Genomic DNA, 18,328 nt, shown 5'->3' with positions numbered 1-18,328 from the left:
ATCCTCAGATCTCTGCCTCCTAAGTAGCTAGGATTACAAGCATGAGCCAGTGCCCGGATCTAACATTTTTTTTAATGTTATTCTGTTGAGATTTCCTTTTTAAAAAATTTTATTGTAAAGGTGATGTACAGAGGGGTTACAGTTATATGTCAGGTAATGAGTACGTTTGCTTTTGAACAGTGTCACCCCCTCCCTCATTCTCTCCCAGTTTTTCTCCTCCTGTCTCCCATCCCACCAAGTTGTAAAGTTCATTTCCAACATAATATCTAGTGACTATCGTTGCTGAATGGGTTCACCCTTTGTCCCACTGTTTCTGTGCTTCTCCTTTCTTTTTATAAGAAAAGATGGATTCTTTCTCTCTTTTTTTGTGAGAGGGGAAAACAGTATTTCAGTGGATGAAAAGCCCTAAACTTTTCTTTTAAAACTGTGCTTGTAAAATGCCTGTCTAAGGTGTGCGGTTGGTGATTATGTGTTATATGGTATGTTTTGGAATACAAATATTGATGCATAAGCATTCATTAATCCCCACTTCTGTGCCAAGTGTTCCCTCCATGCCCCAGTTCCTATTTGGGTGATAAGGGTTGAGTAGTACCCTCCTCAAAATTCATGTCGAGGTCCTAAGTTCCAGAACCTCAGAACATGACTTTATTTGGAAATAAAGTCATTGTAGGTGTGAGTAGTTAAGGAAAGGTATTTGGGGTGGGTCTAATCCAGAATGATTCATTGCCCTTTGAAAAGTGGCACTTGAGCCAGGCACCAGTGGCTTATGCCTATAATCTTAGCTATTCAGGAGGCTGAGATCTGAGGATCTAAGTTCAAAGCCAGGTGGGGCAAGAAAGTCCGTGAGACTCATCTCCAATTAACCATCAGAAAATTGGAAGTGGAGCTGTGGCTCATAGTGGTAGACTGATACCCTTGGGCAAAAAAAGCTCAGGGACTGCACCCAGGCCTTGAGTTCAAGCCCCATACTCAACACACACACACACACACACACACACACACACACACACACACACACACACACACACACACAGAAAAACAACAGTGAGAAACATGGCTGAAGGTGTGGTATAGCACCAACCTAGCAACTATGAAGCACTGAGTTCAAACTGTAATACTACCACACAAAAAAAGAAGGAAAAGAAAGGGAAAACTTGTTCAGAGAGATGCACACAGAGGAGAAATACCATTTTAAGAGGAAGGCAGGAATCAGGGTGATATTTCTGTAGATCAAGGACGTTCTTGCAAGAAGACCATCAGAAGCTCACCAGCTTCCTCACCAGCTCTCCTGACATCGTGACAACAGACATCCAGGCACGGAAGCCATGAGAGCCTCCCCACTTGAGGTCCGGTGATGCAGCTCTGGCAAAGGAACCCAGAGAGACAGACACATGTGATCAAGGGGTGGCTATGGAATTCCAAGCTGGGATGAGTGTTCCCAAAGGAAAGAAACTTTCTCTGAAAGTAGAACCCCAGGGGACCTTGGCCAAGCCTGAGAGCATTGGAAGCTGTCCAAAGGAAGTTTGGGGGTAAAGGATGTACAGGAGCAGAGTAGAGAAGTACAAGTTAAGGGTGAAGGGGAGAATATGACTTGAGGGGATGGGATGGTAGAAAGCTGATCCACATAACAGAAGTGGAGCGGGGAAGGAGATGAGGATGAAGGGATGGGCCAGGACCAGCGCATCAGAAACCAGAACTACGCAGAGTCCATGACACTGGAGTGAGTGCTCCTGTCTGGCTTTCTGCCCTCACTTCTGGGAAGTGTATATCTAAAGGAGAAGAGTCAGAAAAGCTGCCAGGCAGAGGCCCCAGGCCCTTTGAGAACCTTGCTAGGCTCCTTCCTTTGCCTCCTGTCCAACAAGCTGACCATCAGTATCAAAAGACACTCTTTGGGGCCTAAAATGTAAAGGCAGGTGAATCCTGCAAGCTGCCATTCACGCTGCTGCCGTCTCTCAGCTGGGCAGAGGACTCGATTAGATGCTTGGCTCCAATACAAGGTCAATGAAACATCAACTCTACTAATAGCTAATGTACATTAGTGTTTCTTCTGGTGCCAGACACTGCACTCACTTTGCACACATGGAAGTTCCTTTAACCTTCATAGCCATGTTGACAGGTCCTATTATTATTGTTCTCTTTCCCTGTGAGGAACTGAAGGCATAGGGCAGGTGTGGGCCTGTGAAACTATGAGCCAGGGAAACCATGAGCCAGGGGTTATGAAGAGGGATTTGTGTATCCAAACTTGTGGCATTTCCCCCACAGTTGACATAAGGAAATAGATATTGGGGAGGGTGGGCATGTAGGGATCTTCGCAGGGCTCTGCAGTTTAGAAGGGACATACCATGAGTCACAGTCAAGTCTTCACCTATCATTTTTGTGTGTATATGAGCCAGTGCTGTGCTAGCCCAGGGCCTGGACTCTGTCCCTTAGCTTTTACACTCAAGGCTGGAACTCTACCACATAGGTCACAACTACACTTTCGGCCTTTTGATGATCAATTGGAGATAAGAGGGTATCATGGACTTTCCTGCCCAGGCTGGCTTCCAAGCATGATCCTCAAATTTTAGCCTCCTGATTAGCTAGGATTACAGGCAGGAACCACCGATGCCCAGCTAAGTCTCTAGCTTTCTGATCACGGTACCTTCTTGCTTCATATGCCCGGTAAGAAACATTGTATTTGCTAGGCCTTTGCAAGGAAGTCCCACACTCTCTCCGCCTCATATAGTTCCTTCTTCCTGCTAGATATGTGGTATGCCTATTCTTGAATCCCAAAAACAATGTCCTCTTAAGCTAGGCTTTCTCTAAGAGCTCATTGTTCGTGTATTCATTCATTTGCAGTACTAGGAACCAAACTAAGGGCCTTGAGCTCGGCATAGAGCCTTACCATTGAGCCATAACCCCAGCACTATTGTTACATTTTTAATTTTTTAACTAAGGCATAAAAGAAATACCTTTTTAAAAAGTCCTACATCCACACATCTACTCAATAGAGATAATAATCTACATTATATCATATTATCATTATAGTAGGATTATTCTGAAGCCTGTTGTAGAGATGTAAAGAATAGAAATTGCTCAGAATTGGAAGTCTCTCTTTGGCCCAAGGTAACATAAAGTTAACAATTTAAATGTATTTCAAGAAGATTTTCTTCTTGGTTTCTGCATACATATGGCATGCATATGTATATATACACATATCTATATACACACATATAGATATGTGTGTGTATGTATGGACATCACACATTTTCTCTATTGTAAAAGTGTCATTTTACAATATATGCTGTTTCCAGTGTGCTTTTTAATTTAATATACGATGTGTTCAATAAACATTACACGAATAAGCCATAATTTTATTTACTCAGCTCCCTGTTAGAGGACATTGGGATTGATCCCAATACCTGTTTATCTGCGGAAGGCATCATTGAAGTACACACAGAAAATGCAGCGCATGGCTGCCATCAATGGACTCCATGTACTCAAACGCACTAGTGACACCTGCATGCGGCGAAGGGATGCTCTGGTGTGTGTTGTGGATACTCTGGGAACACATTAAGAGATGAGCAACTTTCAGACAATGTGTTTGGGGGCCCTGTGGGGATAGAGGTGACTCTCCTGCACCGGTGTGGTTGTTATGGCATATCTCATCTTAAGTCCCCAACAAGGCAGCTGCTCTGAGGTAGGATCCCACCCAACAGTGGTGACAGAGGGTCAGCACTGGTTTCTATATGGAACGGGAAATGAATCTGCTTCAGGTACTTTGTAGAAGTAAAGAATGTTGGCGGGCGAGGCGGGGAGGGTAGAGATGGAGGGCAGGAAAAATGGAAGGAAAAAAATGCAAGTCTCCCGGAAACACAACAAATCAAAGAAAGGCTGGACAAATGGGATTGTATAAGGTTGCAGAGCTTCTGCAGGGCAAATGACATAGCTAGCAAGATCAATAGAAAGCCCACGGACTGGGAGAAGATCTTTACTAGCCATACAACGGACAAGGGTCTCATATCTAAAATATACTTGGAACTCAAAAAATTAAACCACCCAACAACAAATCCTCAAAGAAACAACTGCCCAATAAGTAAGTGGGCGAAAGACTTAAAGAGAAGCTTCTCTGAAGAAGAAAGAAGGATGGCCAATAGACACATGAAGAAATGTTCAACATCCCTAGCCATAAAAGAAATGCAAATCAAAACAACATTGAGATATCACCTCACTCCAGTTAGAACAGCAAAAATCAAGAACTCTAACAACAACAGATGCTGGAGGGGATGTGGACAGAAAGGAACCTTACTTCATTGTTGGTGGGAATGTAAACTTGTTCAACCACTTTGGAAAGCAGTATGGAGGTTCCTCAAAAGACTCCACATAGAGCTCCCCAATGACCCAGCAATCCCACTTTTGGGCATTTACCCAAATGATCACAAACAAGGCCACACTAAAGCTACCAGCACAACTATGTTTATTGCAGCATTATTTACCATAGCTAAGACATGGAACCAACCCAGATGCCCCTCAGTAGATGAATGGATCAAGAAGATGTGGTATATATACACAATGGAATTCTATGCCTCCATCAGAAAGAATGACATTTCCCCATTTGTTAGGAAATGGAAAGGCTTGGAAAAAATTATATTAAGTGAAGTAAGCCAGGCCCAAAGAAACATAGGTCCCATGGTTTCCCTTATTTGCAATATCTAGTATAGGTATGAGTCAAGCGGAAAAAGTCAGATAATGTGATGTTAGGAAAACGAAACCTCAAATATGTATTTTAATGTTTTTGTTTCTTTCATGCATGTGTTTCTAACGCATTTATAAGATTATTTCTTTGTTGCTTTGTATGTCCCTCCCCCACAGTGTAACCCCCGCTTTCACTATATTTGATGTCAGTATAACATGTGGAGGAGATGGGGACAAACAAGTCGTTTAAGGATTCAGGTGGACCTGTTGCAACAATGAGAAGTACAAAAAGTCATGTCAAAACCAGCTTTACAATGTCGGTGGGGGGGGGGGAAGGGGGGGTATGATTGGGTGGGAGGGAGGGGGGAGGCTGGGAAGGGAGGTGAAGGGTAAACAAAGGAGGAGGCTGCAATGCTTGGTAAGAAATGTATGCATTATCCTGCCCATGTAATTGTAACCCCTCTGTAGAGTATGTTCTCAAATAAAATAAAATAAAATTTAAAAAAAAAAAAATGCAAGTCTCTCTTTGGACGCCTCTTGCCTGCTTCGACCAGGTGGTAACTGGAGTCTCGGTAAGGGCATGATATACGTCAGGTTTCAATTCCTTGAGTGTCCTGAGGTTTGAAGGCACAGTGGTCTACTTCCTGCCAGATACTGGAAGGTGGTTACTCCCCGGTCAATCAAAGGAGGCCTGAAATTACACACACCCATGACAGCAAGAAGTTCGTTGCGCTTGTTACCGTCCACCTAACAGTGCCCACAGTGTGTGAGGAGCAGTGGTAGGGTGATGCCATAGCAGATTGAGCGTGAGGGACCAGGACAGTTGGGAGCAGTGTCTCAGACCTCACCTGGCCCTGGGCACAATCATACCAGCCCCGGTCACAATGGCTGCACCAGGCTCCAGAAACCCAGCTCAGTGCTTCCCATGTGCTAGGGGGGAGAAGGGGCTTTGGTGCGTTTCCCTCTTTACAAGAAAAGTGCTTAAACATGATTTTTTTTTTAGCTCTCCAGGGTTGGTGGACAGGGGAGAACAATTAGACCACAGACTGAGCCCTACAAACCAAAAGGGGGCAAAATCCCTAGACAATGGTGCTGCGGCTGGGGTCGGGAGCGGATATGATAGCAAGGAAGGAGTTTCAGTGTGAATGAATACTAATTAGTGACATGGATATTAATGATGACAGTAATTAACAGGGGAAAGGAAGGGCTGTCATTGTCCCAGGGTGAGTAATCAATCTTGGCAGGTGATAAATAATGGTTGAGCAAGCTCAGCAGAAAGATAATCCTCGGGCCCTGGGGAGGGCTGGAGTGAGGCTGGAAACCTTGCAGTTTCCAGGCAACCCACAGAAAAGAACTATTTTTCTTTTGAGGAAAAAAAAAAACCAGGTTACAGTTTCCCCCCCCCCCCCCCGCCACCACCATCCCCCCCAACACACACACCCCCAGTCCCCAATGTGGGATTATAGTTCTTGTGGGATTATAGTTCTTGTTTGATTTCTGCATTGTTCGACATTTCCTAGGACAAATGTTGAACTTGTGTAATTTGGAGGAAATCAACACACTCTCTCTTTTTTTCTCTCTCTCAAAGAATATGAATAAATGGAAGTATTTTTTTGACCCAAAGTTTAGCTGATAGATGCCATCTGGGAGCCAGGGCTGGAAGAAGCTTAGAAGTCCTGTTTTTTGAGGTTGAAATGTAAAGAAATGCTGAAGGCTGAACTGAGGGGATGGGAGCTCAGGAAGAGTGAGATGGGGTATGGGCAGCCTTACTGGGCAGTGCCTTCACACACGCACACACACACACACACACACACACACACACAGCCAGACAGAAATGGAATGTCTAGGCCCTCCAGCCTATACTGGTTCCTTGGCCATTGGTTAGATTTCTAAGAAACTTGACTTGTAGGGAAAGGGCACTGTTGCTTAAAATTCTCTGATGGTCTCCAGTCATCCATCTGAGAACCCAGCCCAGGAGTGGATGGAGCAGAGCATACTCTACCTCCCACTAAGGCCCCACACGTACAGCAGGATGCAGAAGTCTGAGAATGCCACCCCTGTGAGACAGTTCTCCATCAAGCACTCCACTTGAGGGGACAGCCTCTTTCAAGGCTGGGCATTACTGGAAGGTGAAATTGACCAGTGTTCAGAAACCTTCCAGGAAGTTGGACTTTTCACTGTTAAAACATGGGTTCCAAGTACCCTGTTTTCAAAAGGAAACAAGCAAAAGGGCGCATGTTCATGCAGTGAACCATGATGAAAATGGTGAAGAACTCCAGGCCGTATCTGAAGGACTGCTCTCCCAAAGTGGTTGTGTCTGTGTTTAGGTCTGCTCTTCTATTATCAAAAGGCAAAACTAAAGCCAAATGAGAAGTATAACCTTTTGTTAAGAGAAAACTGGAACAGGTTGCTTTACCGGTAGAGTCTTGGGAGTTCCAAGATACTGGGGCTCTTCTGAATCTCTTGTCCAAGTGTTTAGATGAGATGAGTATCAAATTGGGTTGAAGTAAATAAGTTTTGAAATTCTATTGACTCTTATGATTTTAGATATTAGTTAAGGTAGCACTATGTGCCTCAATAGATAACTCTCAAATTTCAGGGGATTACCACAACCAAGTTTATCCTTCAGTGGGATAAACTCAGTGGGAACATCATAGTTGGAGCCACGGCTCCTTCCCTATTATGGCTCTGATCAATACCCCAGATTCCCAGAGTCCTCTCTACTCAAAGATGGGGAAGGCAAGGGTGGGTGGAACGTGGAGAGCCACTGGCTAGGCCATTTCTGCTCACACCCCATTGACAGAACTCAGTCCATACCCAACAGCAGAGGAGCCAGGAACTGTGATCAAGCTTAGACCCAGGAGTAGACAAAGGAAGTTTTGCAGGATAGAGAGAAGTGTCTGACACAGATTCAGGGGTACATTGATCCAGGGTAGGCCCAAGCTAGAAGAAATGGGACAGCCTTGCAAGAACCTTGTCAGGAAAGGCAGGAAGCTGAAGAAAGCAATGATAAAATAATGGTGAGGATGAGGATGAGGATGATGAGGATTAGGAGGTAAGAGGAGGAAGAGGAGGAGGAGGAAGAGGATAACGCAGAGCTTCATCTGGCCTGCCTTGGGGAACTCATTGAAATCTGTATTCCCAGGAAGTTTCCTTAAGCTGCCCCCCAGAAATGTGGCTATAACCTGAGTCACCAAAATGAGTTTTGGGGGAAAAGGATATAATAGTAATGATAGAAAATACCAGTAGATAGAAAGGATTGATTACAATGGAAAACTCTTACTATCCCGCAGCTCTCAGGCTGTGTACTGATGGGAAATAGGGTTCTCTTAGCTAAGCCCCGGGGTTAAGCACCCACAAGGTCTTCAGTAGACACTGTTTTGTCATTGCAGGTACTGATGTTGTACAGTGGCTTATGAAGAACCTCTCCATTGAGGACCCAGGTAATTGACCTTTGACCCTACCTTTACCTCCCCTGGTTTTAATGCCAACGTCTAAATCAAGCTGTCCTTCTGTCTTGAAAACTGGATGCTGCAGTGTGGACTCCCAAGATGTGGCATCACCCTATTTACAAAATAAAAATTAATTTATTTTCTTCCCCAAATATCTATCTTCATATTTAAATCACCCTTTGAGGAAATGAGCAACTATTTAGAATGCCAAAGAGCTCAATACAATAGCGTGCGAAATGAGATGAATTCTCGTTAGCGGCAGGCAATTAAAGATAAGTTGTAGCCTGTCGCTGAGCAGCCTTCTAGAGCCAGCTCTTAAAATTAGATTGCCTGATCCACAATTAAGATGTTTAATTATTTGCAAAGACTCCTTCTGTTTTCTGCTTCTGCAAGAAGTGAAGGAATGATGGAGGTTTTTCTTTTTTTTTTCCCCAGCTCTAATTGTGCATTTCAATTAGACAAATTCTACTAAGAAAAACAACAACAAAACTCTGACTAGTAAGACACTTTGCAAATCTGTCCTCCCACCAGAAAGTAAACAGAAAAATGTGTTTTCACAGTATAACTAGGAGGAAAAAATGAAAATTGTAGATAAGTAAAGCTAATTATCCATGTGCTATTAGTGAATGCTACTTTGAATGTATAAAGCACTTCTTTGGCTCACTAGGGTGTTCTTGATCACTGAAGGTCACATTTATAAAGATCCACTAGTATGAATCTGCTTTGGTGTTCTTGATGGCTGTTGGGAGTGATTAGAACTATTTACTTCAAATTAAGTGGTCCCTATCTACCATGTTTTCTGAGGGTTTCTTTTCCAAGAGCCTCCCCTAGACATCTGACCTTGAGTTGTGGACCTTATTGGGAGTGGGATGTCTCTTCAGGCTTTCTAGTGTTTTAAATGATGTTGCTAATCTATTCTTGACTATTGGATGCTGGAATTTATAATTCAATTAAATGTACTTGCCAGAACTCTGAGACTCTGAAAAGCAGGTCATTCAGAGAAACAATGCTAGCCCACATTGATAACTAGCACAACACACACACACACACACACACACACACACACACACACACACACACACAAAATCTTAACTCTAGTCAAGTTCTTAGTACCAAGAAGAACCTATAAATGCTAATTCATCTAAGAGATAGAACCTAAACCCATTTGGCTGTATGTTTCCCTCATGCATCCTGGACTCATGATCCACTGTGACACCCAGTCTACATGAGCATCGGCCAGTTTAGTTCCATTTACGTGAAGCCAATGTTCCTTTGATTAGGATGCTAAAGGAAGGTAGTAGGGTTCTAAGACTATGTGTTTCTAGAGGAGATGAAGGAAGAGAAGGATAGGGAGGAAAAGAAGCCCCTAACTTAGCTAGTTATAGGTGAGAACCCTCTGGTCCTGGCATGAGAAGCTCTTGTAAAAGTTTCAGAATGGAGACAGTCATGTCTATAATGGTCTACCCTACGCATTAGAGTAGGCATTAGCCCTTGGGAGGATATCAAGGTGTGGGAACCACTTAGGCTTCTGAGAAGTAGCTGATGAGAAGTCATACCAATTCTCCAGCAGAGAATGCAGGGCAGAGATGAGGCAGACGAAAGCCAGGGAAAATCAAGCATATCCAATCTCCCTTCCTCCCTTCCTTCCTCCCTTCCTCCCTTCCTTCCTCCCTTCCTCCCTTCCTTCCTTCCTTCCTCCTCCCTTCCTCCTCCCTCACAGTATAACTAGGAGAAAAAAATGAAAATTGTAGATAAGTAAAGCTAATTATCCATGTGCTATTAGTGAATGCTACTTTTACTGTATAAAGCACTTCTTTGGCTTACTACCTTCCTCCCTTCCTCCCTACCTCCTTCCCTCCCTTCCTCCTTCCCTCCCTTCCTCCTTCCCTTCCTTTCTTCCTCCCTCCCTTTCTTCTTCCCTCCCTCCCTTTCTCTTCCTTCCTTCCTGACTTTATCCCTCCCTTCTTCCCTCCCTCCCTTCCCTCTGTTTCTTTTTCTTTCCACCTGTCACATTTTTAAGAAAAATCTTTTTCTCAAAGGACAGAGTAGGCGTTTTAGCTCCAGTGTTGGTAAAACGAAGTCCCCTTCTTATTGCATCTTGCTCTTTTACCCCTGAGATTGGGAGTACCTGCAAACAATGAAACTTCCCTTCTTGCTGGACTAGACTGGGTTTTTTGGTGGGGGGGGGGGGGTGATGGGGGTTGTTGTTGTTTCAATTTATTTAGGCAAATTCTCCCTATGCAGCCCAGGCTGGCCTCAGCTCACCATCCCACTGCCTCATCCTCTCAAGTGCTTAGATTAAAGGTATAGACAACCACTCTTGGCGCTCTTTGACCCATGGTTCTTGAAGCATACAGTTGGCCTTGTGTATCTGTGGGGTTGTATTCTTGGATTCAACCAACCTTGGACTGAAAATATTCAAGAAAAAATATTCATCTTTAGGAACCTCTGTAGATTTTTGTCATTATTCCCTCAGCAACACAGAATAACAACTATTTGCATATAACATCTCCATTGTATCAGATATTACAAGTAATGTATAGATGATTTAACATAGACAAGAAGAGATGCATAGCTGATTAAACAAATAGTGCACCATTTTGTATAAGATCTTGAGGATCTATAGCTTTTGACATCTATGGGGCCTCAGGGGACACATACATAGAATTTAAAAAGCAAAAGGGTCCTCATTAAGTGGATGAAACAAAACTCCACTCACTCTGACATTGCCTACTCCCGGAGTACACACTTCTTCCAAAGGAGAATAGTGAGTCCTAGGATTAGATTCAACCATGTGACAAAGTTTACAAGGAAAGCCAAAACAAATCACTAAAGAGTAAAAGCTTGTGAAATTAGTCACTGTTGGAGAGTTCCTGACTATGTCAAGTTCCATGTCTAAAACAATGTGTGGCAGAAGCATTTAGGTTTTTCTCTTTTCTCTCTGTTCAGGATAAACATAAATCTTTAGCTACCAGTGTGAATTTACGTCTGTCTGGTAACAAAGCCACGAGCTGATTGTGGAGAAAATAGTCACACTTCTGTCAGATTGATCCCGCTAATGTCACCACTCACCTCATTGTCCTCGCTTCAGTTTTCTGAGAAAGTGAAGTTTTGCCCTACTTGCTTAAGGCCACTGTCAGATCAGGGGTACGACCCAAGTCCAAAGTCTCTCTGGACAAGGAGGCTGCATGCTCATCCTGACTGAGGACAATCCAACATGATGAAGCGAAATCGATGAATCAGAACTGCCAGTGCTTATTGAGTGTTTGCCCTGTACCCGACAGGGCTGAATGCTTTATGTGAAATATCTCACCTCATTATACGCTAGTTCATCTATGCCAAAGCCCGTGCTCCTAACCATGAAACTAGATCTGGCTTGCTTCTGGAAGGCCTTGAAGAGTTGGGAAGCTAAATACTGTCAGATCCTCAGAGGAGGCCCAAATACAGGATGGTCTCCCCGGCCATCTCCTCTCTCCTCCCAATCCTCCACTAGGGGCAAGTTCAGTACTATCATTAACAGAGTCACTTGGGGATGGTGACCCTTGGCTTCTAGTTGCCCCCTCAGCTCTCCCAAGTAGGTCACACCTGAATAATCTGCTCTGCACCTCCTTCTGTCTCTGCAGTTGAAGCAATACACCTGGGAAGCCTCATAGCTGCCCAGGGCTACATCTTTCCCATCTCTGACCATGTTCTCACCATGAAGGACGATGGTACCTTTTACCGCTTCCAGGTAGGCCTGCTGGCTCTTCTCCATGAGCAATCTTTTTCCATTCTCCATCATTTTATCTCAGATGAGAAGCACCTACAATGACCAAGAGTTCCTAAGGGAGCAAGATTCACCCTCACCAGTACCAAGAAACACAAAGACACTTGGATCTGGCCTGTTGGATTGGCCTACTTAACTAGTAACAGAGTACCTTCACTGGGGGCCTACTATTTGAGAGGGTACTAGCTAAGCCCTTTGGGGCTATTGTCACTGAATATCATAAACTACAGTGCTTAGAAATACCGGAAATTCATTTCTCACAGTTCCAGAAGCAGGGAAGGCCAAGATCAAGGGGCTGAAAGATTCAGTGTCTGGTGAGGGTTTTCTCTCTCTCTTCCTTATATGGTGCCTTCTAGCTAGGTCCTCAGAGAATGGTAGGAACAAGGGATATCTTCCAGGCTTCTTTCATATCCCACCCATCTGATCACCTCTCCCATGTCCCATCTCCTAATACCATCACCCTGGGAGGTGTGTGTGTGTGTGTGTGTGTGTGTGTGTGTGTGTGTGTGTGTGAAGATTTCAGCATATAAATTAGGGCAAGCACATTCAGCTCATAGCAGACGTTCTGCACATATTTCCTCATCTATTTCGAAGAATGAACTTCTGGAAGGTTACATGACACCCATTGTACAGATGAGAAAACTGAGGTGCCCAGAGAATGAATGTGGCACTTAGAAAAGTCTAAACTAAAAAAGGTTGAGAAGGGGTTTCTTCAAATAGGCTAAAAGGTGGGCAAGGAAGAGAACCCAGCGATGTCCCAGGAATCTGTGCCAAGCCTGACATCAAGCCAGACTTTATTTTAGGATAAGAAATGTTTGCCCTGTAAATTAAATGTCACTCTTTTTTAAAAAAAAAAATTGCTTGCCTTGGATATCATTTCTCAACACCTAGATTAACATGCTGACGGGTCTCAGCTGCATTTAAGAACAGGAGAGAACTGGGTATAGAGTGGACCACCAGAGATGGGGGGTGGGGAGAGGCTGCCATTGGGCAGGGCCTTGCTGGGAGGAGGGGAGGGGAGGATGGGTGCCTCTAGATCCTGACATCTTGTGCTTTGTCACTTTTCCACAGGCTCCTTATTTCTGGCCTTCAAACTGCTGGGAACCTGAAAACACTGACTATGGTGAGAATCAGAGCCTTGGCCACACGGCCTTGTTCCTCTGGGGAGTGCAGAAGATAAGGTTTGATGTTGGATAACACAGAAAGAAGGGCCTTCGCCCTGCTTAGTGCTCTGGAATAGACTCCCTGCCCCAGGCACTGAAAGGTGGAGTGCACTGAAAGATGCAGTTCTTGAAAGACAGAAGGGCAAGGGGAAGCAAAATTCTTTCTATGGAGCCTGGAGACCTGGGATCCCATGCCAACACTTGTGACCTAGGGATAGAGTTTCAGGGCTGGCTGGATCAACTTGCCATTTCTCCTGGCTCCTTCTATTCTCACATACTTGTTAAAACTAAGAACTCATTGGTATGTTTGATGGTGGGAAGTGATGAAGAAAGAAAAGCAGACTGAAAATGAGTATACAGATATTTCCTCGCAGATAGAAAGCGGGTTAATACGTCCATGAGGCAATTGTCTGAAGAAATACTATCAGTCCTATACTTAAGGCCCAAACATACCACATCCCCTCTCAGTCCCATTTCTCTGAAGTTCCCAGTTGACCGTAAGCCCAGAGAAGGCAGGGCTGGTCACCTTGTACATTCTTAGATATTCCGGTGCGTGGCACATACCTGAGACAAACTGCTTCTGGGTAAATGCTTACCAATTATCCTGGTTCTTTATTAGAAGAGGTCAACAGACATTCCCTGGAAGTAGCAGAATTTGAACTTAGATCCACACAGCTCTCTTGCCCATTTCTTTCCTGATCACCTGTATAACGTGCCTGAAGGTCACAGCAGTAGTTCCTGTCCCTTTGCATGAGTTCCTGCCACTGAGGTGGCAGTCTCGTGTGGACTGGGGCACTCAAGTCACCCAGGCACTGTGGAACTAGAAACTGGTGGCTGCTTGGTGGAGTAATGGGAAGGTGTATGGCTGGTGGGGTCCAGGAAGCCTGTCTGAAAGACACAGCTTTGACTCGTGCATTTTAGGGGAAGGAGCCACTGTATGCAGTCTTGAGAGGGAAGCCAGCAAGGTTTGCTGGTTAGTGTTTGAGTCTGGGAGATGTGTGAGGGGCAAAGCCCTCAGGTTGCCTGTTCTGCTGTGTGTGGCCTCTGATGAAGTGGGTCCCATTCTGAGCCTCCGGCGGAGAGCCAAGCTGTGTCCAGACCAGTCATAAAACAAGACCTTTAGGACTGAAAGACAGCCCAGAGGGGCCCAAGTTGGTGTTTGAATCATTACCGCTCAGTTCTTTGTGACAGCATGTGCCCTTGTGAATGCAAAGTCCAGTGTTGTTCCAGGCTGTGGAGAAGGTGGGAGGAGGCTGGGCCCAGAGACCTAGGCTCAAGTAAAGCTAAAAAAATGTCTCTATCCCATCTGATACCACACACACACACACACACACACACACACACACACACACACACACAAGAGAATTGCTTGCCTTCCTCTACTGGTTTTCTCCACTTCAGAATCTCAGTGGGCAGCATAAACAAGGGTACAATTGACAGCTTCTCAAGTGATCTTGAATTTTTGTCTTCAGATCTGGTAGAGAAGTCAAGATGCAGGATATACATGTCTTCAAATTTCTGAAACAGTTTAATTTAAGAAATGTGTTTTCTGAGAGAAAATTAGACACAGAGGGCCAGGATCGCCAGCAACACAAACTGTGCGATCATGGCAAGTTCCCCTAACCTTACTGTGCCACAGAACCAGATTGAAATTAGAGCAGTTTGTTTACTTGTCTCCTAGGGTTGTTTGGTCGGTAGGTGTCACGTGGTAAGGAGTCCACACTCGTGGTGGGTGGTGTTTATCTCTATGGTGGCAACAGTTACACCAGGTGGATGTTCTTACCTGCATCATGGTAATGGCTGGTATTACTGTTGTTTAGGGTATGGTTGCTATCGGCCTTGTATTGTTACTACTGAAGTAGTGAAATATGATTATCACTGTGGTGATCCTTGCACCAGAAATAACATGAAAATGAAGCTAAGAAACCAGAATAGCTAGTCAGGGACTAATGGCTCATGCCTACCATCATGGTTACTTAATAGGCTGAGATGGAGGATCAAGGTTCAAAACAAGCCTGGGCAGAAAAACCCACATGACTCCATCTAAAAAATAATCAGCAAAAAAGTGGACTGGAGGTATGGGTTAAGTAGTAGAACACCAGCCATGAATGAGCCGGCCAAACGAGTATGAGGCCATTGGGATTGACATTCATTTCACAAATATTTACTGATTAACCTACTCTGTGTCCATTGCTATGTCCCAGATGTGGCCACATCATGATCTTGCCAGGCCAGCAAGCTTGGAAGGCTGCAAGAGGTAGCATGATGGGGCAAGAAGAGAATGGGTGCTCAGAAATTGCTGATTGTCAGTAGATAATGAGAACAGACTCAGTTTGGGGGAGCCATTGTAGATCCCCAATAAGGAGGAATAATTTGAAAATAATTCCCCTCATCTGTAAGATGGGGGAATAACGGAACCTGCCTCATAGATCTTCCATGCAGTGCTGAGTTACGGGGATATTTGACAAATCTTGGAAGTTGTGACTGACCCACAGTGAGCTTGGGATAAGGAGTCACTGCTGCCACCCTGATCCCAGCATCAGCAACTGCCTTAGTACTCCAGATGGTTCAATGGAGCCCTCATAAGAACAACTCTCTTTTCCCATTCAGTTCACTGATGCCACTCAGCTATGGTGCACTCACATCCTAGCCATGCCAGGGTACACGGAGACTATCCTAAGTGGAATATACAAACCTACCAAACATAGAAGCTCAGCATCCTGGCACACTGTAGAGTCTGGTGTTTGCCCTCGTGAATCAGGAGGCTGACAGGGAGCTGCCCTAAACCACAAAAGACTCAGGCCACATATCAGTTGCTCAAGAAAAGATCCAGATTTAAAATTTTAAAGGATGATTTCTACTGCATGTATATGGTTTTCACATCATGGCAAAGTTGAAAAACCATTCCGTTGAACCAAAGATCTAGGATTGTTATATATATGCCAACAGTTAGTGAACCTCCCATTATTAAAAATAACAGGTGAGCCTGACATAAACAGATTTGGGAACAACTACAGTTGACTCTTTTCAGCACCCAGGCTGGGGGTAGATGTGTGGCTAGCCCAGATAGAGGGCTGCAGGCTGGAAGTCTCCAAAGACACGTGAACTATCAGCAGGAAATTCTTCTGAGCAAAGGGAGGCAGCTGGTGAATCCAGTGAGGAGCTGACTACAGATCTCTCAGCATCCTTAAGCTGAGGTACAGCTCCTCTGGGTCTTTCTCTCTTTTTCATTGTGTTGATCATTCATGCCAGCCATCTCCTCTTTCTTGGATCATTCTCTTTGATATCCAAGAAGGAAGACACTGAAGAAGCAGATTTAGCAAGAGGTGATGAAGGTTGGGCTTGAGGAAGAAATGTCCCAGTGATCAAGGGCTAAGAACCCTTCTTTGGCCTGGCCGAGAGCCAACCCTAAACTATGCTCCCTCTCCACTGCTGTTCTCCACCACCTGGCAGGACAGGCCCAGATGCAGGATCATGGTAAAGTGGAGGACATAGCCTCTGTCCTTAAAGAGCTTTCAACCTCACTCAGAGGACAGTGTAGTCTGCACAGGGCCTCGGTGAACAGGAACACTAGTGCAGGGAATGAGGCTGTGTGAACGATCCCACTCATGGAGCTGGGTCTTCAGAGATTAGTATCACCTTATTAGATAGACACAGGAGCAGAAGAAAGAAGAGAGTGCCCTTCCATATAAAGGATACATAATCAAAAGAACGTACCAGAAGTTTGGTGGCCTGGCAATGCCCATGTGAGGGAGGAGAAGAGCGTAGCAGGACAAGCAGAGAAAGTATCATAAAGAGCCACATTGTCTATCCTAAAGGCCCTAGCCCTTCTCTGAGGATTCAGTGTGGGGCTTTAGGACCTGTGGGTTACATGGTCACAGACAGGAATAATCACACAGAGTGAGCGTATTTGATGTATAGCAGAGTGACAAGAGAGATGAGAAGTTACCAAGATTGGTAGACAGAGTCCTTATCTGACCCTGACCTACAGAGAAATCCCTGGAGGTCAAGTGTCATGACTTTTACTGATAAAATGTATTCTTCCAAGGACAGAGCTTAGCACACAGGAGGAGCTACTGGATGAATGAAAAGGGATGGATGGATGAATGATGGATGAATGGATGGATGGATAGATGGATGGATGGATGGTGGATTTATGATTCTACTGCACTGATGGCTTGATACAGTTGCAATTTCTCTTCTCCTCTCAGCCATCTATCTCTGTAAGAGGACAATGCAGAATAAAGCAAGACTGGAACTGGCAGATTATGAAGCTGTAAGTATAATTATTTCCAAGGCTTGATCTTGGAGAAGAGCAATCATAGCTGCAGTGCTATTGAAGGTTGTGCTTTCCCCCTGTTTGTCTCCCCCAGTCCATTTCAGACAGAGGAGAGGAAGTCTCTTCTGTTTCCTCTCCTTTGTCTTCAGCTCCTCTCATCACAATACAAATGAATCTTTACATAAATAACTCTGAAAACTCAACAATAAAAAATCAACAACTCAACATAAAAGTACACAAAGGAAGTCAGGCATGGGGCACACATCTGAAATGCCAGCCCTTAGGAGGCTAAGGCAAAAGAATTGTTGAGTTAAGGCCTCCTAGGATGGATAGGAGGATCTTGTCTCAAAAGAAAAATATAGACAAAGGACTTGAACATATATTTTACCAAAGAAAACAAAAAGATGATAAACAAGCATATGGAAAGATGTTCAACACCATTAGTCATTGGAAAGAAGAATCTGAAGTGAGACATACCTACATATCTTCTAGAATAACTAAAAAATGTTTTTAAAGTAATACTTAATCATATGTTCATGGAACAACTACAACTCTCCTGTATTACTGGTAAGATGACAAAGTGGTCCAGCTACTTTGAGAAATAGTTGGGACAATTTCTTGTAAAGTTCAACATACATTTATTACATGAGATAGCTTTATATCTGTTCAACAAAAGCTAAAATCAACCCAAATATATTTTGACAGGTGAATGATTAAACTAGGCATGGTTCATCTATGCAGTGGAATACTATTCTGCAGTAAAAAAAAAGTGAGTGGTTGATGCATACACACACACACACACACACACACACACACACACTGGATGTTGTTAAGTGCAAGAATCCAGTCCTGAGCCAGCCATTCCAGTTATACAAAATTCTCATAAATACAAAGGTATCATGAGGGAATAACAGATCAATGGCTGTGGTTATGGATATAGTTTATGTGACCATAAAAACATAGCCCAGAGGAGCATTGCAAGTGATAGAGCTAT

General features: G+C 44.2%; 1 protein-coding gene across 3 annotated transcripts in view; it reads left to right on the top strand.

The window, feature by feature from the left end:
- Rgs6 (regulator of G protein signaling 6) overlaps positions 1-18,328 on the top strand; it is a 507,674-nt gene that overhangs the window by 396,835 nt on the left and 92,511 nt on the right. For all 3 annotated transcript variants that reach the window (XM_042692654.1, XM_042692656.1, XM_042692655.1), the window contains exons 4-7: positions 8,067-8,117; positions 11,750-11,856; positions 12,964-13,015; positions 17,267-17,331. In XM_042692654.1, the coding sequence (XP_042548588.1) occupies positions 8,067-8,117; positions 11,750-11,856; positions 12,964-13,015; positions 17,267-17,331 (275 nt within the window). The remainder of the gene's footprint in view (positions 1-8,066; positions 8,118-11,749; positions 11,857-12,963; positions 13,016-17,266; positions 17,332-18,328) is intronic.

The sequence above is a fragment of the Dipodomys spectabilis genome, unplaced genomic scaffold (assembly GCF_019054845.1).
Source record: "Dipodomys spectabilis isolate Male_0828 unplaced genomic scaffold, ASM1905484v1 ptg000157l, whole genome shotgun sequence".
Classification (NCBI taxonomy): Eukaryota; Metazoa; Chordata; class Mammalia; order Rodentia; family Heteromyidae; genus Dipodomys; species Dipodomys spectabilis.
This window is presented reverse-complemented; position numbering and strand designations above follow the sequence as displayed.